Consider the following 26,117-nt stretch of genomic DNA (forward strand, 5'->3'; position numbering starts at 1 on the left):
ACTTCATCCAAACAGATATGTAATTCTCCTCACTTCTTGAATTTGGCTTAAAAATACCTCAGATGAATAGTTCACACACTGTAAAAATTTCAGGCACGGCTTGAGTTTAAAACACTGGCTTTGAGGCTCCTCCGTGTTCCTGTTTTCAAAGCTGGGAAAGCGTTTATAGCATCATGATCCTTGTACAGAATGCCCAGAAATTACAACAAAACCAAAGTGAACGCTTTAGTGTGGTACCCGAGAAATAGACACAGACTCTTAGTTTCTGAAACAGATAAACTAACCATGGACCACCATGGAGTAGCATGGTGGGGGTTTCTGACTATGTTAAACTCAAAGTATCCGTATTTTTATTTTTTTATTTTTCATTTTTTTAAAGATTTTATTTATTTATCTAACAGAGGGGGGAGGGAGGCAGACTCCCTGCTGTGCAGAGAGCCCTATGCAGGGCTCAATCCCAGGACCCTGAGATCATGACCTGAGCCGAAGACCAAGGCTTTAACCCACTGAGCCACCCAGGCCCCCCATATCCACATTTTTAAAAATACAGAGGAAATTAGGGGGTTTTTAACTGAGTGAAATACAACCTTTGTGAGTAGATGTTCAGCCATATGTTTGATGGCACACTGAAGGGTAGGATGTTTCAGTAAGGAAGAAGAACAAGAGTGCCTGGCTAGCTGAGTTGGAAGAGCACACAATACTTGATCCTCAGGGTCATGAGTTCAAGCCCTATGTTAGGTATAGAGATTACTTAAAAATAAACAAACAGGGGTACCTGGGTGGCTCAGTGGGTTAAGCCTCTGCCTTCGGCTCAGATCATGATCTCAGGGTCCTGGGATTGAGCCCCACATCGGGCTCTCTGCTCAGCAGGGAGCCTGCTTCCCCCTCTCTCTCTGACTGCTGCTCTGCCTACTTGTGATCTCTGTCTGTCAAATAAATAAATAAAATCTTTTTTAAAAATGTAAAAACAAACAAACAAACTTAAAAAACAGATACAGGGCAGGTCACCATTACTAGGTGGTGACAACAGAGTATTTGAGCTGTGTGATACAGCTTCACTTTTTTAAATTTTAGACTGATTAGAAGAAATAATAGTGACTGGTGCTGGGAATATACCTAGTTAGTAGAAAAAGAGAATGAGACTTTGCCTAAACTCACAGAGCAAGTCCTCTTTTTAGCACAGGGCTAGGAAACAACCACCACTTAGTGTCTTTGAGGCGTACCTATTACAAATGGTGGAACGTAAGAAATAAGTGGGTTGTTTTTATGTTTTGTGTTTTTTTTTTTTTAAGATTTCATTTATTTATTTGACAGAGATCACAAATAGGCAGAGAGGCAGGCAGAGAGGCAGGCAGAGAGAGGGAAGCAGACTCCCTGCTGAGCAGAGAGCCCGATGTGGGACTCGATCCCAGAGGTCTGGGATCTTAACCTGAGCCAAAGGCAGAGGCTTAACCCACTGAGCCACCCAGGTGCCCCAGAGATAAGTGTTCTATAAGAAGTATGAAATGTACCTCTAAACTTTTTTTTTTTTTTTTCATTTTTCTAAACCATTGTGTAGTGCACCTGGAAGTGGTCCCATGTTCAGACCAACCACGGTGGCTGTAGATGAAGAAGGTGGAGAGGATGATAAAGATGAATCAGCTACAAACAGTGGCACAAGTGCTGCTGCCACTTGTGGCCTGGGATCTGAATTCTCCACAGATAAAGGAGGCCCTTTCACTGCAGTACAAATCACTAATACCACTGGACTGGCACAGGCCCCTGGGTTAGCCTCCCAAGGCATCAGCTTTGGCATTAAGAATAATTTAGGGACTCCACTACAAAAATTGGGAGTGTCATTTTCCTTTGCCAAGAAGGCTCCTGTCAAACTCGAATCAATAGCATCAGTTTTCAAGGACCATGCAGAGGAAGGGACTTCTGAAGATGGAACAAAAGCTGATGAGAAGGGTTCTGACCAAGGACTGCAGAAGATGGGAGACTCTGACGGTAACAGTAATCTTGATGGTAAAAAAGAAGATGAAGACCCTCAGGATGGAGGGTCCCTTGCCTCAACGTTATCTAAGTTAAAAAGAATGAAGCGAGAAGAAGGAGCTGGGGCTGCAGAGCCAGAGTATTACCACTACATTCCCCCAGCACACTGCAAAGTAAAACCAAATTTCCCCTTCCTACTCTTTATGAGAGCCAGTGAACAAATGGAAGGTGATAATAGTATACACCCAAAGAATTCCCTAGAGAGCAAAAAAAGCAGTTCTCCCAAGCCTAAGGGCTGTATCAAGGTGGCAGCAAGCCAAGGAGCAGAGAAGACAGTTGATGAAGTCCCCGAGCAACAGACGGCAACCAGCGTCACAGAGCCCTCAGAGCCTGGAAGCAAAGCTGAGACAAAGAAGGCCTCAGGAGGGGATGTAAGTGAGAAGAATGTAGAGAGTCCAAGTCAGAAGGGTTCAGAGAACCAAATATGCGAGTCGAACCCTTCTAAAGAAACCTGTCAGATCATCGCAGCAGGGAAAGAAAGTCAGGAGGGACCCAAACATCCTACTGGTCCCTTCTTTCCGGTTTTGAGCAAAGATGAAAGCACTGCCCTCCAGTGGCCATCAGAACTCTTAATTTTTACCAAGGCAGAACCCTCCATTTCATACAGTTGTAACCCTTTATACTTTGACTTTAAACTTTCAAGGAACAAAGATGCCAGAGCTAAAGGGACAGAAAAACCAAAGGATGCAGGAGGCTCCTCAAAGGACCATCTCCAAGGCCTTGATGCTGGTGAGCCAAATAAAACCAAGGAGGGGGGAGAGAATGTAGAACATTCCTCGGGAGGCAGAATGGATGCACCTGCTTCAGGGTCTGGCTGTAGCAGTTTGAATAAGCAGGAACCTGGGGGAAGCCATGGGTCAGAGACAGAGGACACAGGGAGGAGCCTTCCTAGCAAGAAAGAACGGTCTGGGAAATCCCACCGACACAAAAAGAAAAAGAAGCACAAAAAGTCAAGCAAACACAAACGGAAACACAAGCCTGACCCAGAAGAGAAAAGCTCTAAGACAGAGTCTGGGGAAAAGTCTAAGAAGCGCAAGAAACGAAAACGAAAGAAGAATAAGTCATCAGCTCCGGCAGATTCTGAACGGGGACCCAAACCAGAACCCCCTGGGAGTGGTAGCCCTGCACCGCCCAGACGACGGCGGCGAGCTCAAGACGCTTCCCAGCGGAGGCCCCTCCCGGCTGAAGAGGGGGGCAGTGGCAAGAAGGATGAAGGTGGGGGTGGTGGCGACTCCCAGGATCACGGTGGCCGGAAACACAGAGGTGAGCCTCTGACTGCATCCTGCCAGCGAAGAGCTAGCGCCAAACGGAGCAGCCGGTCTGGCCACCGGAGTCGCCCCAGTAGTGGAGATGAGGACAGTGATGACGCTTCATCGCACCGGCTACACCAAAAGTCTCCATCCCAGTACAGCGAGGAGGAGGAAGAGGAGGAAGACTCAGGCAGTGAGCATTCCCGTAGCCGCTCCCGGTCGGGCCGACACCATTCCTCACACCGTTCTTCCCGGCGTTCTTACTCAAGTAGCTCAGATGCTTCTTCAGACCAGAGCTGCTACAGTAGACAGCGCAGCTACTCTGATGACAGCTACAGCGACTATAGTGACCGATCTCGAAGGCACTCCAAGCGCTCCCATGACTCTGACGACTCCGACTATGCCAGCTCCAAGCACCGGTCCAAACGGCACAAATACTCCTCTTCCGATGATGACTATAGCCTCAGTTGCAGCCCGTCCCGGAGCCGCTCTCGGAGTCACACCAGGGAGCGCTCGCGGTCCCGGGGCCGCAGCCGCAGCAGCAGCTGTAGCCGCAGCCGGAGCAAGCGGAGAAGCCGCAGCACCACGGCCCACAGCTGGCAGCGGAGCCGAAGCTACAGCCGAGACCGCAGCCGCAGCACCAGGAGCCCTTCCCAGAGATCTGGTTCCAGGAAGGGGTCATGGGGTCACGAAAGCCCCGAGGAAAGACGTTCTGGTCGTCGAGACTTCATCCGCTCTAAAATCTACCGCTCCCAGTCTCCCCACTATTTCCGATCAGGCCGGGGAGAAGGTCCCGGGAAGAAAGAAGATGGCAGAGGAGACGATGGCAAAGGGACAGGCCCACCATCCCAGAACAGCAGTGTTGGTGCAGGAAGGGGGTTAGAAGGTGACTGTAGCCCCGAAGACAAGAACTCTGTCACTGCCAAGCTGCTGCTGGAGAAGATCCAGTCAAGAAAAGTAGAGAGGAAACCCAGTGTGAGCGAGGAGGTGCTGGCCACCCCTAATAAAGCCGGGCTCAAACTCAAGGACCCCCCTCAAGGTTACTTTGGGCCCAAGCTCCCCCCGTCTCTTGGCAATAAGCCTGTCCTTCCACTGATAGGGAAGCTCCCAGCTACCCGAAAGCCCAACACCAAGAAATGTGAAGAGTCGGGCTTAGAAAGAGGGGAAGAGCAAGAACAGTCAGAGACAGAAGAAGGGCCTCCAGGGGGTAGCGATGCCCCATTTGGACATCAGTTCCCTTCAGAGGAAACAGCTGGCCCCTTATCAGACCCACCTCCAGAAGAGCCAAAGTCTGAGGAAGCTACTGCTGATCACCCTGTGGCTCCACTAGGCACCCCAGTGCACTCGGACTGCTATTCCGGGGACCCCACCATCTCCCATAACTACCTCCCTGACCCCAGCGACGGGGACACTCTAGAGTCCTTGGATAGTGGCAGTCAGCCAGGCCCTGTGGAATCCAGCTTGCTGCCTATAGCGCCAGACCTTGAGCACTTCCCCAGTTACGCACCTCCCAGTGGGGATCCTAGTATTGAGTCGGCTGATGGGGCTGAGGATGCTTCCCTGGCCCCGCTGGAGAGCCAGCCCATCACTTTCACCCCCGAGGAGATGGAGAAGTACAGCAAACTCCAGCAGGCCGCACAGCAGCACATCCAGCAGCAGCTTCTGGCTAAGCAAGTGAAGGCCTTCCCCGCCTCGGCTGCCCTGGCCCCAGCCACTCCGGCCCTGCAGCCCATCCACATCCAGCAGCCAGCCACAGCCTCTGCCACCTCCATCACGACTGTCCAGCATGCCATCCTGCAGCATCACGCGGCGGCAGCTGCTGCCGCCATTGGAATCCACCCCCACCCGCACCCCCAGCCACTTGCCCAAGTACATCATATTCCCCAGCCCCACCTAACCCCCATTTCCTTGTCCCACCTCACTCACTCAATCATCCCTGGTCACCCTGCCACCTTTCTCGCTAGCCATCCCATCCATATCATTCCCGCCTCAGCCATTCATCCTGGGCCCTTCACCTTCCATCCTGTCCCGCATGCCGCCCTCTACCCTACCCTGCTTGCTCCACGGCCTGCTGCAGCAGCTGCCACCGCCCTCCACCTTCACCCACTACTTCACCCCATCTTCTCAGGTCAGGACCTGCAGCACCCACCTAGCCATGGCACATGAGTTGTGGGATGGGAGCCCAGGTAGGGCCAGGGAAGGTGACCCACGTATCTTCCCTCGGGGGTGTTGAGCCATTAATACCAGCAAGTACCAGCTGGGATGGGCAGTATCTGACAGCCAAAGAATCAAGTTTTGGCTTGCAGGGGTGGTTTTAGATTTGAGGTTTGCTTTGGGTTTTACTATCAGGGATTTTTCCCCCCTTCCCCCTTTCTGTTTGTCCCTTCCTCTCCTGTGTTTCCAAGCTAGGGAACACCAGTAAGTGCTCCTAACCCCTCTGCGGCAACATCTCCAAACTGTCAAGTTTGGATACTCTTCCCTCTACTTTTTATCCTCTGCTCTTCCCTTCTATAAATTTTTAAACATTCTCTTCCTCTCTGGCCGGCAGTTTGTCCATCTGGTCCTGCCCACTCAGTGTCTTTGACCATCCCTTGGTGACCTTGTGCTATCCCGGGTGAGGTGGAAAGGGAGTCTGACCTGGAACCAGATGCTACTCAGGCTGTTATTCAATCCACTTCCCACACAGAGAGCCACACTTTTGGCCCTGTTGTCCTCATGTCCCTCATCCCAGAAGAGATACCTGCATATCCCAGAAAAAGAAGATCCTATCATGAATAGAAGCTGTGCGAAACAAAGTCGCCCGTGTGCTTCCCCAGAGAGGAGCTCATGTGTCTGAAGGGTGTATTTTCTTCTGTCATGTTGATGTTTCCTTCTTAATTTATAGGATTTTTTTTTTAATGTAAAAAATTGCACTGAACTCTATAAACGTAAATGCTGCTTTTTGTAGCTCATATTAAAAAAGGTTCCATATTTGTAGTATACTGCAATAATATTTTTTACATCCAGCTCTTTAAGTGATCCTTGTTCTGGTGGCTTTGTGTAAATATGTTTGCCCTAGTTGAATTAAGAAACTTTAAAGGTTATAAAATGAAAACAAAAAATAAAGTATCTGTTTTCTGCTAGATGCAAAAATGACTAAGCATGTATATTTTATCAAGCTCATGTATTTTTTGAAGTTATGAACTATAAAAATGTTAAAACAAAAAGAACATTGTTTAACATCTTTTGCTGGGACGAAACGTTTAATTTGCAGTAAGTGGTGCCCCCAGCACTGGGATTTTTGAACTAATGGGCAGCAGCCAGCTGGGGGTGTCAGAGGGATCCTCAGTTAGGACATCTCCCTCGTGCTTTGCAGTTTTGAGGGCTTTATTATCCGGAAGCAGTGAGATTCAGAGTGATTGTCCAGGGGGCGGTTTCCTGGGTTTCCTGGGTGCCTTGCTCCAGGCAGTCTGTTTGCCTTCCTAGTACTTAGCCCCCTCTGACAATTTTTTTTTTTTTTTAATGTGCCTTTTGGGTTGGCTAGAAACTGAAGTAGAAGTAGACTTAAGGACAATAGAGTTGGGACAGTTTCTTCCTTCTCATGTGGGGAGGCGAGCACATTTATAGATACTGCAGATTCTTTTGCTTCACAGTTTCCATGCCTTCTGCCCAGCCTAGCTGAAGCAGTGAAGATTTTTTTTTTCCTTCCATGACACCTACCAGAGGAAGTACCACCTCAGTTCCTCTTCCTCCTCTTGCCTTTCACCTGGGCTCTCAGACTTAACACACCGACCCGTTTATATTGCAGGTCTCATCTTCGACGCAGTTAGCAGTTCCCTCCGTATTCCTGTGGCTAGAATTAGTTGGGTGGTCACTGGACAGGAAGAAGCAAACCCTGCTTACTTGGCCCGAGGCTCTGTGTTCTGCCTTTCTTCTCAGATTCCCAAAAGAAAAAAGTTTTTGAGTTTATGAGAAGCAAGTGCTGGGCAAACAAGGCTCATGACTGAGCCTCCTGCCTATTCAGGCTCCTCATCCGATCAGAAGCCTCACTCTTGATAACTAGCACTGGAAAGATGAAATCACCTGTTCGAAGTGAAGGGACTAATTTTTCTTTGCTTTCAGCCCATGTAAATATTTAAATACTACAGTATTAACACTTTCGTGCTGCTTCCCATTAGCTTGTAGATGGAGCCATACTCTGGCTGCCTCTCTCCCTTCCAGGGGGCAGTTTTCTGTAACTTTGAGAACAGTGATTTTAAAATTTAAAAAAAAAAGAAAAAATAACCTATCCTTACTTACAAGCATTACAGATTGTATTTAACTTTATCACATATGATAGAGATATATATGCTGTAAAATTAGGGAAAGGAACTTTCTAATAAACCAATGATTTGTGGAAACGTGGCAGAGTCTGTGGTGATTGTTGTCCCATCCGCTCAAGTTGGGAAGGGAAGGCGTTACGGGTCACCAGTAACGTTTTGTGAAACGATCAGGAAATCGATCCTTGTGAATGAGTTGCTTATGATGTTCGGGATTTAGCTGCTCCCGACAGGCTGCCCGAGTAAAGGGGGAAAACTGCTATAGAAGGAAATAACCGCGGTTAATTTTCTTTCGGTCTTAGGTGGGTGTCTTGGAATGTGCACCTCCTTTCCACTCTCCCACAAGAATTCTCTTCCGTGTCTCCTTTTTTCCTCAGTTTAGGTCTATAATCTATGTGCGGTAGAACGTAGGGCATGTAGGTGCTCACTAAATGGGTTTGGGATTTCTGGCTTGGATTTTTGGAATTTGGGATAAACTTCAGGATGATGGGATTACAAGTCCCCTGCCGGGCCTTTGCCTTCCAAGTGGAGTTTGTATACACTACCAGCCTTCTGTTCTCCTTAACCTTTTAGTAGTACACTGCAGTGCTTGAAAGCTAGCTGATAAAAGGAAATGTGCTGTAATTGTTGGAGCAGATAAGAGCCTCTATCTACTCTGATGTTTAAAAAAAAAATCACAAAAAGCAGAAAAACTTAAGCATCAAAAGCTAACCATAGATTTATAGTGAGAAGCTTTCCTCTCTCCTTCAGCCTTTCAGGAAGGAGTAGTACAGTGTCTGTATTTCTTTCCTGTTCTCTCATACAGCTCCCCTTGACCGGAGAGAAGCTGTTCAATTTGAACCTTGGGTTGGACGCTGAGATCTGCCTATTTTCCTAAAATACCAAAATCCCTGCCCAGAAAGAAGGCATGTTAGGAAATAAAAGTGACTTTCTGAGCAGGCAGGGAGCGGTGAAAGGGGCAGACTGGCCTACAGAGAATGCTGGTAGGGGGAGATGTGTGTGTGACTGTAATTCTAGTAAGATTCTTTCAGCTCCCTGCCTCAGCCACCTGAGCAGGAACACGGACGTACTCCCTCTCCTGCACCCTTGATACTAAATTGGGCCTTGTCAACCATTTCCATTATTTGCCAGAAATACCTTCACCTCCCTTTTATCAGCTCTTGTCCCCTTTATCAGAATTACTGCAGCATTTTCCTGGCTGGACTCACCAGGATCTGACTCCCCATTCCATGTGAACTTACTGGCTTTCAAGAATGTGGGTGTGATTCATTTTATATTTCCTGCTTCCCAGTAGAATTGTAAGCTCAGAGAGGAAAAGAACTGATTCTTACACTTCTTTTATTCTTTTTTTATTTATTTAAATTTTTTAAATTTTATTTATTCTTTTGTTCTTTCTAAGTCCTTTAGAGTGTTTTTTACATAAAGCCAAACACATAGTAAACATTTTGACTATCTTTTTAAATATGAACAAAGAATATTAACTGCGGACTATGCAAGGGTTTAGCAAGGAAGCATCAAAGATGATAAAGGATTTTTATGTATCCACATCACCTAGCTCAGTGCCAGGCACATAGAAATGCAATAATTTTTTTTTTAAGATTTTATTTATTTGACAAGGAGGGAGGGAGCAAGCACAAGCAGGGAGAGCAGCAGAGGAAGAGGAAGAAGCAGGCCTCCTGCTGAGCAGGGAGCTCAGTGGCAGGGCTTGAACCCAAGGCCCTGGGATCATGACCTGAGCTGAAGGCAGATGCTTATTCAACTGAGCCACCAGGGGCTCCAGAAATTCAATAATTACCAACTTAATGAAGCCTTAACAAAACTTTGAATTCATTGAGGAATTCTAGGACTCAGGGTTGATGGGATGGGAAAGTGGGAGCACAGATCAACACTCCACGGCTACTGTCTCAGAAGGGAGATCAACCCAGCCCTGGCTCGGAAGGGACACCTGTTAGAAACCAAATTCTCAAATACCAAACTTCTCTCCCTTCCCAAATCAGAGCCTTTGCCTATTTCCAACTTCAGCTGATGGTACCACTGTCCTACCAGCCAGCCAGGCACAAAAGGTTTGAATTAACTTGGGCACCTCCCTACCACATCCAGTTACGAATCGAGTAAGGGATAGGATTTTGAGCTGGGTGCTGAGGCGGTGAATTATGAGGGGAACAGAGGAGCTGAAAGGATTCCAGGATGGCACAGGATAGCTGGGCAGGGGGCACCTGGGTGGCTCAATCGGTTAGGCGTGTGCCTTCAGCTTAGGTCATGATCCCCGGCTCCCGGGATCGAGCCCCATGTTGGGCTCCCTGCTCAACCAGGAGTCTGCTTCTCCTTTTGCCTCTCCTCGCTCATGCTCGCTCTCTCAAATAAAATCTTAGGGGGGTGGGGGGAAGGATCCTTGGGCGGGATAAAGATGGTGGTTAAGTTTGGTTACAAAATAGCAAAAGGAGGATGCAGCAGTCTTCCTTGACCGGGAGCAGATCTCTTGAATTTCCCTCCTGAGAACCTGCTTTCTGGGGGAAGACCTGCAGTGCCAGTAAGATTCGGCACTCCTCTTCTGTAATCCAGAGAAAATTACCTTGCCTTTCTGCTCAGAACCGTTCATTCTCTTTCCACTGTGTGACTCGACGTTTGTATCGCCTACCCTCAGTGTGCACTCCCCTTCAGTCCGTCTGTCAGCAATGCCTACTAGGTGCAGGACTCCCGGCCAGGCCCTGCGGCCGCAGAAAAGAACCTTACTCTCGAGGGAGTGAGTCACGGACACAAGCAAGTCCATGAATGGACCGTGACTAAACAGCGTGATCAGGCTGTGCCCACATGTGTCAACTGCAGAGTGCCAGCCTGGGGAAATCGAGGGAGGATTCCCCTCGGCAATGACCCCACAAGAATCAAGTCTTGACTGGACAAGAGCTCTGTCTCCCAAGAAACCGTGGAGGGTCTGCCTTCAGCTAAACAGCTGGCGTCTGGTCCCAGAGCCTGTGAGCCAGAATAGCCTGGACTGCGCTCTAACCGCATCTCCTTTCCCCTTCGCCAGCACCGGCTGCACTGTGGTGGCGGCACTAAGATCTGGCCTGAGATGGAGGGAGAGTAAAGCAGCTTACTGTACCTATACGGCTGACCAAGACCCTGGAAGGAGGAAGTGGGTAAGTGCCTTATCCAAAAGGATACAGCAGCCTCAAGTCTTATCAAGGGACAACAGCTTCCTCCTTCCTCCACCGCTGACCACGTCACAGTGGGCCACAGCACTGCAGGCAGCTGTGAGGCGGGACAAAGAGCTGTAAAGCAGCTGGAGTGGAGGTGTATGGACCAGTTCACGGTCATGCCACCCCAAGCAGAAAGAAATGGTGGCTTCCACTAGCATGGTGGTGGTGGAAATGTGAGGATTCAAGAGACATAGTTAAGAAGCAGAACCAACAGGAATCGGTGATAAACTACTCTCAGGAAAAGGGACGAGTCATGCCTTTCAGCCATTAGCATCCACCCCCAGGGTGGCCTCACCCCCTTCCTGGCAATCCAAGAAATCATATGGTTCCAGGGCCTGTAGCCCCTTCCTCTGCCTACTGCTCAGCAAATGGGTTCCAGTTTGATAAGAAAAGCCTTCCTGCGGTGGAGACCAAAAGGAAGAGGAAGGAGCTAGTCCATTCCTGCCAAGGAGGTTGTGGGAGAAGGAAGATGGCCAGAGCTGTGTATCCACTTTATGCCCTCTGGCTTCTGGAGTGGGTGCAGCTGCTCTTGGGACCTGGGGCCATCCCTCCAGCCTGGGCCTTGAACCTGGACCCAAGGCAACTCACCTTGTACACAGGCCCCAATGGCAGCCACTTTGGGTTTTCACTGGACTTCTACAAGGACAACCATGGGAGGTGAGCCTGGGTTGAAGTCTGGGTGTTGGGAGAGACCATCACCACTTCTGGGAGCCTCAAGCTCCCCATTTGTTACCTAGAGGTTGAGCAAAGAGACTTTTAGGCTCTATTTCAGAGTGAGCTCTTTTTAGGAATACTGGCAGGAACTAGCTCAGGTTAGAGTGTCAGGGAGGGGCACACATGCAGAGGTGGGCACCAACGCTACAGGCAGAACAAAGGGAAGATAAAAGTTGATGGCTTATTTTTCCCTCAAGGCTCAGTTGTATGACCTATGCCACCTTGGTCTCCTCAAAATACAGAGAGAAGCACTTATCTTAAAATGACTTGCCCCACTCCCATCTTGCTTTTCTACTCCATGTCCCTCATTCCCATCAAAATTACAAATATTTGAAAAGAAACAATGGAGCATTCACGGCCAGAATTAGTCAGCTGCAAAATCAGACTTCCAAGAATAGAGTCCTGGTTCCTTCTCTTTAGAGTAACTACTCTGCATGATGACTTATTGTGGTAGCCGCAGGGATGCCCACCCCTGGGGATGGCAGACAGTCTTCAAGTACCTGCTTCTTGGGGGATTTCCTCTGCTGAAGAGTCACCTCCCCCAAAGTTCCCTTTCCAAGGTGGCCTACAACCAGTGGCTGATCAATGAGGAGTGTGGAGGGAGGAGAGATGTGGAAGGGTCTGATGTTCTCACCTCAACTTGGGATGGTTCTGAAAGGTCTTTCTAGTTCCAGAGCTCCTAAGATGTTGAGCCACACCTGTCATGGGGCCTGAATCTGCATCATACTCCTTTCCCTACCCACTCCTGTTCCTTTCCCTTTCTTTCTTTTTTTTTTAAGATTTTTTTTTTTTTTTACGATTTTATTTATTTGTCAGAGAGAGGGAGAGAGAGAGAGAGCACACAAGCAGGGGGAGCAGCAGGCAGAGGGAAAAGCAGGCTCCCTGCTGAATAAGCAGCTGGATATGGAACTCGATCCCAGGACCCTGGGATCCTGACCTGAGCCGAAGGCAGACACAACTGACTGAGCCACACAGGCATTCCGTTCCCTTTTTTTCTGCAGATATTGACCTCATAGGCATTACTTAAACATCCTGTGAGCTCAAAAACAAACAAAAAACAACGAAAATAAAACATGGCATTATTGTCCCCAATTTACATATCGTAGAACTAGGACTTGAACTTACATCTACTAAGATCCTCAGTTATATCAGTACCCCACTTTAGAAGGGCTCAGTAGCTTCCCTAATCACCATTAAACCTAGCTCTCAGGAAGGTATCTGGTAACAGTCTTAAATACTAGGAAGCAGGGGTGCCTGGGTGGCTCAGCGGGTTAAAGCCTCTGCCTTCAGCTCAGGTCATGATCTCAGGGTCCTGGGATTGAGTCCCGCATTGGGCTCTCTGCTCAGCGGGGAGCCTGCTTCCTCCTCTCTCTCTCTCTCTCTCTCTCTCTCTGCTTGCCTCTCTGCCTACTTGTGATCTCTGTCAAATAAATAAATAAAATCTTAAAAAAAAAAAATCCAGGGAGCATGTAAACAAGGGCACAAGGGTGTGGGATGTGAAGTGTGGGTGGTGTGCAGATCTTAGGAGATCTTTTTCAGCAAGGAAGACAAACTCTTCATATTCAAACCAAACTAAACAGTTATAGTACCAGCTTTACCCTTAACTTACTAAATTACTTTACGCACGTGATTTCCCTGCTGGGAGACAGTTTCCCTGGCCATAACATCAACAGGCTGACCTCCATGGTCTGTGATGCCCGGTTGAGGGAAGATGTAGTGCTCTCAGCGCAGGCGCCAGGGCATGTGGTACCTCGGGATTCGCCCCGCGCTCACCCAGCTTTCCTACGCAGAGTGGCCATCGTGGTGGGCGCCCCACGGATCCTAGGCCCCAGCCAGGAGGAGACAGGCGGCGTGTTCCTGTGCCCCTGGAAGGCCGAGGGCAGCCAGTGCACCTTGCTGCCCTTCGACCTCAGTGAGTCCAGCGCAAGGAGGGAAAAGGAGGGGCTACAGGGGGCGTGGACAGCCGTGCTTAAGCGCCGCACCCTGATTGTGCCCTCCAGATGATGAGACCCGACAAGTAGGCTCCTACACCTTCCAAACCTTCAAGTCCCGGCAAGGACTGGGGGCGTCGGTGGTCAGCTGGAAGGACAACATTGTGGTGGGCGCTGCGGCACGGGGCACCGAGAGCAGTCGGGGGCAGGGACACGTACGGGGGAGGAGGGGACCCGACTCCCGCTGGTTCCCCACTCTCCTGTGGCCCTGCTCCAGGCCTGCGCCCCCTGGCAGCACTGGAACGCCCTAGAAAAGACCGAAGAGGCTGAGAAGACGCCCGTAGGTGGCTGCTTCCTGGCTCAGCTCCAGAACGGCGCCCGCGCGGAGTACTCGCCCTGCCGGGCTAACACCATGAGCCAGGTTTACCAGAAAAACGGTTTTAGTGAGTTCTGCTCTCCATTTGGCCTCCGCCCACTCACGGCCCCCTAAGCTCCGCCCCCAACTCCTACGCCCCACCCCGGCCCCGCCCCGGCCCCGACGCCCGCGCACACTCCCGGATCCGCCCCTTCGCTAACTCCTCCTCCTTCCGTCCCCCAATAGACGACCGGCGCTGCTGCGAAGCGGGCTTCAGCTCCGTGGTTACTCAGGCGAGAAGGGAGCCCGAGCGGCGTGGGGGCGGCTCCCAAGCAGGGTTCCTTCTCACTTCCTGGGCTTCCCTTTCAGGCTGGAGAGCTGGTGCTTGGGGCCCCTGGCGGCTATTTTTTCTTAGGTACCTGACCATCTGTACACCTCCCTCCTTTCTCTGGGCCTGGGGAGACTCCAGGAGTCTGGGTCCCCACACCCGCTGTCTCTCGCGCCCTAGGTCTGCTGGCGCGGGCTCCCATTGCCACTATCGTCTCGAGTTACCGCCCAGGCACCCTCTTGTGGCACGTGGCCTCTCAGAGCTTCTCCTTGGACTCCTACGAGCCGGAGTACGAGGACGGCTACCGGGGTAATCCCGGCCCCTCCCTTCTAGGCCTCCCCGCGCCCTCTAAGCATCACCGCGCACTCCGCAGGCTGGGTCCTGCCCCTGCGGGAGCGCCCTCAGGCCAACTCGGCTGGCCAACCCCGCACCTAAGGCGTCTTCACCCTCTGCGCCCACAGCTTCCTCGCCACGGCGCAAGTCCCATATACCCCTGCTTACCTTTCCCACCCTGGATTCGCAGCGTGGCCTAGGGCGGGGCTTGGCCTCAGTTTTCCCATCAATACAACGCAGGGTTTGGCCTGGGTGGTCCCTGAGACCCTTTCTTCCTGGCCCTTGGCCCTCTCCCTGCTTCGCCCTCTCAGAAAGAGTAATTCGTGCTGTGTCTTCAGGGTACTCGGTGGCCGTGGGAGAGTTCGACGGGGATCTCAACACCACAGGCAAGAAATCCATTTAGGGGCAAAGGTTGGGAACCCCAACCCCGGGGAGGAGCACTTACAAGCCCCGCACCGAAGTCTCCCCTGGGTTGCAGAATGGCGGGTGGGAGGTGGGGTGGGTAGGTTCAAAGGACTTCATTCACTGGGGTCCGGCTCTCCCCAGAGTATGTCCTCGGTGCCCCCACCTGGAGCTGGACCCTGGGAGCGGTGAGTGCCCCCTGTCCCGCCACAGGGCATCCCAAAACCCCCGACCCTACTCCTCAGCCTCACAAGCCCTCTAAACCTCCTGCCTTTTCTCAATGGGAGGCTCTCCTGGGGAGCAAGAATGAGGCGCTCCTTGCATTCTCTGTGCAGGTGGAAATTTTGAACTCGTACCACCAGACGCTGCACAAGCTGCATGGAGAGCAGGTGGAGGCCCGCCACGATGGGGGTGGCCGAAGCTGGGGAATTAGATAGAACCCTAGAATATTCCAGGGATGGGAGGGGCAATGTGTAAGAGAGGGTGCCGGTCTAGGGGCAGGAATTAAGTATGCCTCCTCTTCCTGCAGATGGCTTCGTATTTTGGACACTCGGTGGCCGTCACTGATGTAAATGGAGACGGGTGAGGGGCGCCCCATCCCTACCCGTTTTGGATACCCAGTCATCAGAGGGGTTGACTGCTTTCGGTCTCCTCCTTTCCTTGCCTACTCCCACATGACAACCAAGGAGGGGAGAGGGAGGGCGAGAATGGAATGGGCAAGATTTGGCTCAGGCCTGCATCATCCCCCTAACCCACCCCACTACGCTGCCCGTCTGGCCTGCAGGAGGCACGACCTGCTGGTGGGCGCACCACTGTACATGGAGAGCCGCGCTGACCACAAACTGGCCGAGGTGGGGCGCGTGTACTTGTTCCTGCAGCCTCGAGGTCATCACGTGCTGGGCACCCCCAGCCTCCTGTTGACCGGCACTCAGCTCTACGGGCGATTTGGCTCAGCCATCGCACCCCTGGGTGACCTCGACCGGGATGGCTACAATGGTAAGGGAAGAGAGGAGCCCCACTTGCTGCGAAATGGTTAACAATCATAACAAAGATCATGGGTTTGACCAGAGGGCTGCCAGAGCCGGGAACCGGGCTTTTGGGGAGAAGAGTTGAAAGGGACCACTTAGGATTTGTTTGCATCCATCCAGGCAAGAGAAGGTGACCACCTGGCTGTGGATTTTGGCGGTGGAGTTAGAGATGGGTTGATTTCACAGGTATTTAGTACCTGGACTATTAAGACTTGATGGGTGACTGGATGTGGAGCAAAGAGAGAGCCAGGAGTTGAGGGGGTGTGGTGCCTTCACTGCCTGGAACTCAGGCCAAGTAGCGGGACTGGGAAGGGGAGGGCAGGGGGGTGGAGGTCAGCAGGTCAGCCCTGGGCATGTTTGACCTCGAAGGACTTGGGAGCATTAGGCAGACTTCCAGAGAAAAACCACATGTGCCTTCCCCACTGGCACCAGAGAGTTCCAAGTGAGAGACAGAGGCTTCAGGAGGGTGAATGAGGTCCCCAGCACCTGTGAAGTAAAAAAAGGCATCGGACAAAGCCCTGGGGAGCAAGAGCGCTTAGGGGACTCCTAGAGGAAGTGAGTCTAGAAAGGAGACAGGAGTGTCCAGAGAAGTAGGAGAGAAACCAGGAGATCTCTTGGCCCTGAACTGAAGGAAGAGAGTGCTCTGAGCAGGAGGAAGGGGGTCAGCGGCTCCCGATGCTTCTAAAAGACATCATTATGGAGTTGGAGAAGTCTCTGTGGGCTTTAGCAAGAAGAAAGTCATTGGTGACAATGAGAGGAAGCGGTTTCAGGACTGGGTAGGCACAGAAGTCGGAATGCCATGGGGTAGAGTCAGGAATGGAAGTGAAGAACTGGAGGTAGCCAGTGTAGACAGCTCTCAGTTTGTGAAAGGACAAAAAGAAGGAGGAGGAAGAGGAGGAGGGGGAGGAGGAGGAATGGGGGGGAGGGGAGGGGGTAAGGGAGAGGGGGAGGGAAGGAAGGAAGGAAGAAAGAAAGAAATGATTCCTGAAAGGAGAGGAGGCTCAAGAGAAGGTTATTCTATTTCAAAGCAGATGAAGTAGGTTGAATGTGGAGGACATGATCTGGTGGGGAAACAAGGTGGTGAGGGAAGTGAGCAGGAGGGTCCCCGTGATGCTCGGTGGGCGAGGCTGGGCTGGGGTTGTTTAGCCTAGTGACAGGGCACAGGAGTTGGGGAAAGTGGGTTTGCATTTACACCACAACAGTGGGACTGCTTGTCTCTGTGAAGGAGGTAGGGGACTGGGAGCTTGAAGAAAGTTTGAAATAGGTGTGAGCAGAGTGGGAGAGGGGGCTGAGCAGACCCCCTCAGGACAGCTGGGCAGCATCTTGATCCCTAGTTTCCATGGTCGGCGAGGAATCCCTGGGGCCCCATCTGCCGAGGTCTGGCCAGACTTGCTGAGGACTGGCAATGGGGTAAGGTGGCGGAGGATATGACCGGGGTGGTTGAATGGTCAGAAATAAGGAAGAGATGAAGATGTTAAAGGTCAGGGGCACCTGGGTGGCTCAGTAATTAAGTGTCTGCCTTCAGCTCAGGTCATGATACCAGAATCCTGGGATCGAGCCCTGCGTTGGGCTGCCTGCTTGGCAGGAAGCCTGCTTCTCCCTCTCCCACTCCCCCTGCTTGTGTTCCCTCTCTTGCTGTCTCTCTCTGTCAAATACATAAATAAAATTTTTTTTAAAAAGACTTATTTATTTATTTGACAGAGAGAGAGAGATCACAAGTAGGCACAGAGGCAGGCAGAGAGAGAGGGGGAAGTAGGCTCCCCGCTGAGCAGGCAACCCCATGTGGGGCTCCATCCCAGGACCCTGGGATCATGACCTGAACCGAAGTCAGAGGCTTTAACCCACTGAGCCACCCAGGCGCCCCCATAAATAAAATATTTAAAAAAAAAAAAAAGATGCTACGGCACCTGGGTGGCTCAGCGGGTTAAGCCTCTGACTTCGGCTCAGGTCATGATCCCAGGGTCCTGGGATGGAGTCCCACATCGGGCTGCCTGCTCAGCGGGGAGCCTACTTCCCCCTCTCTCTCTGCCTGCCTCTGTGCCTACTTGTGATCTCTGCCTGTCAAGTAAATAAAAAAAATCTTTAAAAAAAAAAAATGCTAATGATCAGGAGAGAGGGGAGGCCCAGAACCTGGGGATGAGACTGGTCAGGGTGGTCTTATTTGGATGAATTCTTTGTAACTCAATCAGAAAAATCAATAGATTTTTTTTTAAAGGAAAAAAGGTCCATAGAAAACAAAGTCGGAAGACAAGGAAAGACAGTTACAACATATACATAAAAGTTCTTATTCCTGTCACATGTAAAGAATTCTTACAAATTAATAAGATTATGATGATTAACAAATACATTTTCAAGAGTGATCTTAAAAGTTATTAGTGATAACAAGCCCCTAGTGTGGCTCTGAGTGCGCATGGTGGAATTGAAATGGGGTGAAGGGGGAGCCTTCGTTGGCTCAGTTGGTTAAGCATCTGACTCTTGATTTTGGCTCAAGTCATGACCTCAGGGTCACAGGATAGAGCCCCGAGTTGCGCTCTGTGCTGGGCGTGGAGCCTGCTTGGGATTCTTTCTCTCCCTCTACCCCTCCTACTAGCGCACACGAGCATCCTCTCTTTCTCTAAACAAATAATTTGGAAGGAAGAAAGGAAGGAAGGGAGGGAGGGAAAGAAATGGATGAAGTTCCTTAGGGGAAAAGGGGCCACTACTTAATAGGTCTTGGTTATTTAATCTTCTGGGACTCAGTTTCTTTTCATCTAAAATGGGAATAATAGTGCCTAATTTTCAGGATTAAATGAAATCATGTCAATATATTTTCCTCAGTGGATACCAAGGGCTGCTACTGTTTTTATAATCATCCTACTTGGTGGGTCTCTTTTGTTCTGAGTTGTAAACTCCTGGAGGGAAGGGCAGCTGCCTCCTTGACACTGAATTTTGCATCCCTCTGCTGGTCTCCTGGAGTCTGTGGGAGAGGGAGCTTGGGGCCACCTGGATAACAAAACAGAAAATGGTAGCAAACAGCCATTGCCCTTCTGTTGCTCCTTCCAGATGTTGCAGTGGCCGCCCCCTACGGAGGTCCCAGTGGTCGGGGCCAAGTGCTGGTGTTCCTGGGTGGGAGTGAGGGGCTGAGCTCACGCCCCTCCCAGATCCTGGACAGCCCCTTCCCAGCAGGCTCTGGCTTCGGCTTCTCCCTTCGAGGTGCCACAGACATCGATGACAATGGATTCCCAGGTGCCCCTGGAATGCCTCCAGTAGCCCAGAAGGGCTCTTGGGTATTAGCCGGAGATGCTGAAAGACACAGTCAGGGGCCTAGGCCTCACTGAGTTTTCTGACCCGTCTGGGAGGCTGGGAAGCTGGGGGTGAGGGGTAGGTCAAAACCCTACTGGGGGAAATGGTGTGGGAACCCCTGAGGACCCCGAGCCTACTCTAACTGGTGATTCTGATCCCTCCACCATCTGTAGACCTACTGGTGGGAGCTTACGGGGCCAACAAGGTGGCTGTGTACAGGTGAGCACTGGCCCCAGGGGGACCGTGGAGGAGGGTCCACACCATCAAAGGCTCCTGGGCCAGGAGGGTCCACAATAGCAAGCCTCTCCCCTTTCTGCCAGAGCTCAGCCAGTGGTGATGGCCAGTGTCCAGCTGTTGGTACAAGATTCACTGAATCCTGCTGTGAAGAATTGTGTCCTGCCCCAGACCCAGAAGCACGTTACCTGGTAGGAGGCAGAGGGCATGGATGGGTCGGTGAGGTCTGGAACCTTAAGGGGCCCTAGCTCCTGAGCTCAAATCCTATCTTTGCAGCTTTAACATACAGATGTGTGTAGGAGCTACTGGGCACAACATTCCTCAGCAGCTGCGTGAGTGTCGTCATGGGAACAGAAGGGAGGGGTGTCCTGGGCTCCGCTGGAGGCTGGCCTGGGAGACCCTGACCCTCCCCTCTGCCTTGCCAGCCATAAACGCCGAGCTGCAGCTGGACCGGCAGAAGCCCCGCCAGGGCCGGCGGGTGCTTCTGCTGAATTCTCTACTGGTGGACACCATGCTGCGTCTGGACCTGGGCGGGAGACAGAGCCCCATCTGTCACACCACCATGGCCTTCCTCCGAGTACACCCGGGCGGGGGATGGGAAGGGTTGGGTGTGCAAGCCTGTTCCTCCAGCCCTGGGTTGTGGGCCTGGGGCTGGGGGTAAGGGAGTGGTTAATGGGACATGTCTGGCAGGGTGCCTGCTCTGACTCTTGTCCCCTCCCTAGGACGAGGCCGATTTCCGGGACAAGCTGAGCCCCATCGTGCTGAGCTTCAATGTATCCTTGCAGCCCAGGAAGGATGGAGTAGCCCCTGCTGTCGTGCTTCATGGAGACACCCATGTCCAGGAGCAGGTCTGGGGGGAAATGGGCAATGGAAGGGCGGGACCTCTACCAGAAAATCAGGGTTAGGGTTAGTGTCCAATTCCTAACAGGATCCCCAAAACCTTGATGTGACTACTCATCTCCAATGTCTTCTCTAAACCTTAATGAAAACCCCCAAGTCTCAAAATTCCTTAAACCCTGTTCCAAGCCCCGTGTGGTTTATGTCACCTGTCAACTCCAACAAACCCGTAAACCCCGATGTCACTGTCCTGACATTGTCCAAAATGCTAATGAAGATCCTGAAGCCATGGTGTCAGCTCCAAAATCCTTTTCATCCTCGGACCTTCTAATTCCCTTGGCCCTGCTGTGACCCCCAAACTTCACATGTCCCCAACTCACCTGCACCCCTCACCATGCCTCTTCTAGACCCGCATCATCCTGGATTGTGGGGAAGATGACGTGTGTGTGCCCCAGCTCCAGCTCTCCGCCAGCGTGTGAGGAGGCCGTGGGCCCCATGATGCCCCTTCACCACCTGGGGCCACCCCCCTCACCCCACCCAGACCCTGGGCCCGCGGCCAGGCCTCCTCCACTTTACTCCTTTCTCCCCGTAGGATGGGGTCCCCACTCCTCATTGGAGCCAATAACGTGCTGGAGCTGCAGATGGTTGCAGCCAATGAGGGCGAGGGGGCCTACGAAGCCCAGCTGGCCGTCCACCTGCCCACAGGTGCCCACTACATGCGGGCCATCAGCGACATCAAGGTGAGGCCCCACCTCGGGGGCATTCCCAGGGACCTGCGGGGTGCAAGAGCCTTGCCTCTCCTTTCGCAGCTGAGAGGCCCCACTTCTCTTAGGCATGATTGTAATTCTAATTGGGAAAAGGAGCATTTGCTAATAACATAAAATCCGAGGGCTCTTCTAAAACCCAAAAGGAAAATGGCACAGGAACTAGGTGTTAGCAGGAACTCTCCACCTCTCCACCCCGGCACACAAGCCCCCTCCGGACTTTCTGAGAGCGCTTACATATACATAAGATACCCCAACCATCTTCTTTCTTGAAACTCCCTCCCTGAAGGGCTTTGAGAGACTCATCTGTAACCAGAAGAAGGAGAATGAGACCAAGATGGTGTTGTGTGAGCTGGGCAACCCCATGAAGAGGAATGCCCGGGTGAGGCCCCAAGGCATGGGTGCTGGGTCCTCGCCACCAGGGCTCAGACACAGCCGAGTTTTAGGGGCTGGGGTTGGAGTCCTATAGCTCTGGGTGGGAATCCTGGTCCTCACACTCTCTGTGTTCTTGGCCTAGTGGCTTTCCCTCTCTCAGTGGGTTTCTGAGATAATGCGACAAGGCTGCCCAGAGTGGGCATCTGGGCTGTGACTTTGGCCCTCCCCGTCTCTCAGATAGGAATCACAATGTTGGTGAGTGTGGAGAACCTGGAAGAGGCCGGCGAGCATGTGTCATTCTGGCTGCAGATCAGAAGGTACTGGGCTGGGGAACATTCCTGCCCACCACCCTTCCCCTGGTTGATCCTGATGCAGACACTCTCAGAGGCCCTCCTTTCAGAAGGATCTTTTGGAACGTCTGCTCTGTAGACTTCCCCATTCCCTTTCTTCCCCCAGAGACTTGTTTCTGAGTCTTGGAGCCCTAGAAGCTCTTTTGAAGGTCTAACTTTAGTGTGGCGTGCTGACTGTGCGGTTAGCGCCTCCCCAAATGCCTGAAATTCTGGCCCTGCCCCAGAGAGTTGTGATGTCCGCTGGGCTGTGTCCCTGACCTGCTTCTCCTTATCCCTTTTCCTCCAGCAAGAACAGCCAGAATCCGAATAGCGAGGCTGTGCTGCTGGATGTCCCGGTCCGGGCAGAGGCCCACGTGGAGCTTCGAGGGTGAGATCAGGGACAGACCAGGGAGATGGTGGGCAGAACCCTTGCTTCACAGGGCCTTGGGGGAACCCCTACAGGTGACTCAGCTGATCAAGCTCACCTGGAGGGATTCGGGGCCCGCAGGAACTCCTTTCCAGCCTCCCTGGTGGTAATAGCCGAAGAGGACAGCAAGGAGAACAGCTCCAACATCTGGGGCCCCAAAGTGGAGCACACCTACGAGGTATGAAGGGCCTTCCGGGACCCAGGCTGGGGTGGGCGGGGCCCAGGAGCCACGCCGTGGTGGGCGCTGAGCCACCTGACATCGGACCATCACCACCCACCAGCTCCACAACAACGGCCCTGGCGCTGCGAGTGGCCTCCGGCTCAGCCTCTGCCTCCCTGGCCAGTCCCAGCCTTCTGACCTGCTCTACATCCTGGACATACAGCCCCAGGGGGGGCTTCAGTGCTCCCCCCAGCCCACACCTAACCCCTACAAGGTGAGAGCCTGGGTGAAAGAAAGACTTGTGGGTGGGGCCCCAGCCCATCAAACAGAGCCCCTCTGGGAGTTGGGGGGGCGGGATGAGTGGAGCTCAGACCAACTGCTTGCCTCCCCAGCTGAACTGGAGACAGCCTACCCCCAGCCCTTCCCCTACCTCCCCTGGGCGTCACAAGCGGGAGCGCAGACAGGCGTCCCTGCCAGGGTCCGACCAGCCCGCCAGGCCTCAGGATCCAGTTCTCCTGGTGAGCAGGCTCCGTGGTCTCCAGCCGGGGCCTCCCTGGGGCACAAGGGCAGAGGCTCTGGGAGGCAGGGCGAGGGGCCCACGGTGTGATGCAGGCCTTGGGTGGACTGCAGGTGAATATGAAGGGTGGGGCTTGTGTCTGGGGCCGGCTGTAGGTCCTTGAATCTTTAAAGGTTCCCAGTACGTTAAAGAAAATGAAGACATGCCAAAGCAGAGTTACAAAAATTCTGGGTGTTGAATGCTGTATGATGACCCCCTTCTTCCCGCCCTTTCCCTGCATCTCTGCAACCCTGTGAGCAGCCCCGTTTAGAGATAACGGCAGAAGCTTGATTCTGAAGCCCTTCCTAGGAGGGTGGCCGGAGCTTCCTGTCCTCCCTGCCCCTTTCTACGATTGGGTCCTTGGGGTGGTGAGGGCTGAGGGGTCCGAAGGGCTGGGAACTGATGACACATCCCCTTAGAGCTGCGACTCGGGGCCGCATACGGTGGTGCAGTGTGAGCTGCCGGAGATGGCGCGAGGCCAGCGGGCCATGGTCAGGGTGCTGGCCTTCCTGCAGCTGTCCAGCCTCCAACAGGTGGGGGCGGGGCGGGGGGGGGCAGAGAGAATGCCAGGGGCGGGGCTTTATGGGGGTCTGCTGGGCGGGGCTTTATGGGGGCAGGGACCATGCCTGCTCTGGACCAGATGGGGCCTCAAGGGGTAAAGAGGGAGTGAGCGCAGGGCTTACTTTTGAGGGGATGGGATTAGGCCTGGACCAGGACTCCTGCGACCAGCAGGCCCATGTAAATGGCTTTCACCGCACCCCGTTCAGAGGCCCCTGGATCAGTTCGTGCTGCAGTCGCAAGCTTGGTTCAATGTCTCCTCCCTTCCCTATGCTGTGCCCGCCCTCAGCCTGCCCAGTGGGGAAGCTCTGGTGAGTACAAGCCTGCAGGACCCACTGTCTTCCCAAGCGTCCGTGCCCCACAGGATGGGGGCGGGGCATCCCTGGGTCTGAGGGGTGGCACAGGTGGGTGGCTTGGTTGGGGGTCCTCAGCCCACAAGTCTGAGTCTTTGGGAGAGGCAGGTGTCAGGGTGACTGAGAAAACGTGGGTTTGCCCTCAGGTGCAGACGCAGCTGCTTCGCGCCCTGGAGCGGGACATTCCCATCTGGTGGGTACTGGTAGGGGTGCTCGGCGGCCTGGTGTTGCTCACTCTCCTGGTCCTGGCCATGTGGAAGGTGAGGCATGAAGGGACTTTGGGGTCCCTGGGTGGGCACAGGCTTGACCCTGCCCGACCTCACAGGGAGGGAGAGAGATGGTGACCCAGGGTCTGTCCGCATCCCCACTAGTAAGTGCCGTTCTTCAGAGAACCTCTCCCAAGCCACAGACCCCTGGGAGAGGGGCACCTAAAATCCCTAGGGCCTTGCAGCCTGTTTCCCGCTGAGAGGAAGAGACCCAGGAAGCAAACCCTGCCTTCAGGAATTCCTTGGCTGCTGAGGAGGACAGGCTCACCTCCAGACTCCTCCTCTGAGTCTGATGCAGACCCTCTGGGGAGGCCCTGTGGGGTCACTCCCTCCTCTGTGCCAGGAGGGCTGTTCTCAAACTCGCTTAAGTGCTCAAGCCCTGGGAAGTCGTGGTGCTTTTAGGGAAAATCATGCATTAGACTTACAGTCATCAAATACATGTCACTGTGAGCTTGAGTCACATAGAGACCTAGCGGCCAATATTTAAGAAAAATTCAGGGGAAGGGCGCCTGGGTGGCTCAGTCGGTTAAGCGTCTGCCTTCAGCTCAGGTCATGATCTTGGGGTTCTAGGACTGACCCCTGCATGGGGCTCCCTGTTCAGCAAGGAGTCTGCTTCTCCCTCTCCCTCTGCCCTTCCTCCCTGCTCATACTTTCTCTGTCTCTCAAAAAAGTAATCTTTTTAAAAAATTCAGGGGGAAAAAATTAAAAACAAGTAACTTGTGACATGTGTTATCTCAGAATGAGGAAGGCCTCCATTTGTGCACATAGGGGGATCTAAGTGTGCTGGTCCGGGGAGAGGACCTTGTGACTGGCTGCTTTCTAGCCTGCTTCTTCAACTGCTGCTCGGGGGGCCCACTGATGATCTTTACATCCTGTCCCCGGCCCCTGTGCACCCCCAGGTTGGCTTCTTCAAGCGCAACCGGCCGCCACTAGAAGAAGATGAGGAGGACGAGTGAGGGGGTGGCCCATGCCCTGTCCTATGAGGAAGGCTGGGAGCTGTGTCTGCTGACCACTCCTTTCCCTGCTGCCAAATAAAGAGCTCCAATCCCCAGCATGCTGTCTCTTCTCGGGTCAGTGAAGAGAAGGGGACCGGGGACAGGTGATGCTTGGAGAGAGGGGTTGGGGCTGGCAGAAGTGTGAGCAGAGAGTTGCCCGTTACAGACAAAAGTTGTCCATTACTGTCTTTGGGAGTTTCTGGGAGCAAAGAGTGGAGGCAAAACAGAGGAGAAAAGGTGGCAGAGCCTCCAAGAAAGACTGGAGGGGGATGGGGTATCCGAGGGTAGCTGGGTGCATATGGAGGCTGGGAGCATCAGAGAAGGCAGGCTGGTCCCTGGTGGACAGCTTTATTTATATTTATTTATTTTTCTGGTGGACAGCTTTAAACAGTAATTTATTTTTTTCATGATTTTGGAGAGATAATTCTCAAGTGGACCTGGGGTTTGGGAATAGGTTACTGCACTCCTCACTCCCATTGAAACAAACAAACAAAACGCCTTTAAAGCCAGCTTCAGAGTGAGGAGGGGGCAGAGGGAAGCTGACTAAGCCCTCAGCCTGAAGAAGGGAGAGGAGAAAAGGCTTTGCTGTCCAGGGAGAGAAGCACACCAGGGAGAGGAGAGCAGGCTCTGCTGTCCAGCTCCCCTTCCTCCCCATCAAGGAGAAGCTGTTCAGTTAGGAAAGAGGGCCCCAGGCAGGGGTGCTAGGAGCAGAATGCAACTCTCCCTCCTCTGCCCGCCAAGACTGGAGTCCCAGGATAGTTGGGAAGGGGGAGGGCGTCCACCTGGAGTCCTGAGAAATGTGTTGATTGATGGGTTCAGTAAATATTGATTGAGCCCCTCCCATGTGCCCGGGACTCTCCCAGTGCTGAGATGGAGCAGTGAAGAGAGCCAAGTTCTGGCCCCTTGTGAGACTCACATTCAACCAGGGGTAAAGAATAAATGAGCAGGTACATGTGCGGTCAGTGGTGGTCAGTACTGGGAGTCAGAACCAAGGGAAGGAGATTCTGGTGGAACTATGTGGAAGAGAGCTGCCATCTTAGGTAGAGCCATCAGGGAAGGCATCTCTGATGAGGGGAGCAGAGAGAGGAATGAATGAGCCTAGTGGCTGCTCAGG

The 26,117-nt window shown here is 52.6% G+C and overlaps 2 protein-coding genes across 5 annotated transcripts in view; both read left to right on the forward strand.

Moving 5' to 3' along the window:
- GPATCH8 (G-patch domain containing 8) overlaps nucleotides 1-6,413 on the forward strand; it is a 109,226-nt gene extending 102,813 nt beyond the window's left edge. For all 4 annotated transcript variants that reach the window (XM_044247769.1, XM_044247771.1, XM_044247770.1 and 1 more), the window contains one exon: nucleotides 1,559-6,413. In XM_044247769.1, the coding sequence (XP_044103704.1) occupies nucleotides 1,559-5,447 (3,889 nt within the window). In that variant the 3' untranslated portion in view covers nucleotides 5,448-6,413. The remainder of the gene's footprint in view (nucleotides 1-1,558) is intronic.
- A 4,832-nt stretch (nucleotides 6,414-11,245) lies between these two features.
- ITGA2B (integrin subunit alpha 2b) lies at nucleotides 11,246-25,059 on the forward strand. Its single transcript, XM_044247773.1, has 30 exons — nucleotides 11,246-11,433; nucleotides 13,281-13,402; nucleotides 13,491-13,588; nucleotides 13,699-13,864; nucleotides 14,023-14,069; nucleotides 14,146-14,191; nucleotides 14,285-14,413; nucleotides 14,776-14,823; nucleotides 14,984-15,027; nucleotides 15,175-15,228; nucleotides 15,369-15,421; nucleotides 15,624-15,835; nucleotides 18,910-19,092; nucleotides 19,323-19,368; nucleotides 19,470-19,574; nucleotides 19,660-19,715; nucleotides 19,809-19,960; nucleotides 20,106-20,231; nucleotides 20,628-20,695; nucleotides 20,813-20,960; nucleotides 21,274-21,366; nucleotides 21,597-21,676; nucleotides 21,996-22,076; nucleotides 22,197-22,293; nucleotides 22,397-22,549; nucleotides 22,668-22,793; nucleotides 23,251-23,364; nucleotides 23,599-23,700; nucleotides 23,889-24,002; nucleotides 24,908-25,059. Exons 1-30 carry the CDS (start codon nucleotides 11,246-11,248, stop codon nucleotides 24,962-24,964), a joined length of 3,108 nt encoding a protein of 1,035 aa, XP_044103708.1. The 3' UTR covers nucleotides 24,965-25,059.
- Nucleotides 25,060-26,117: the final 1,058 nt, after the last annotated feature.

The sequence above is a fragment of the Neovison vison genome, chromosome 5 (genome assembly GCF_020171115.1).
Source record: "Neovison vison isolate M4711 chromosome 5, ASM_NN_V1, whole genome shotgun sequence".
In the NCBI taxonomy this organism is placed as follows: domain Eukaryota; kingdom Metazoa; phylum Chordata; class Mammalia; order Carnivora; family Mustelidae; genus Neogale; species Neogale vison.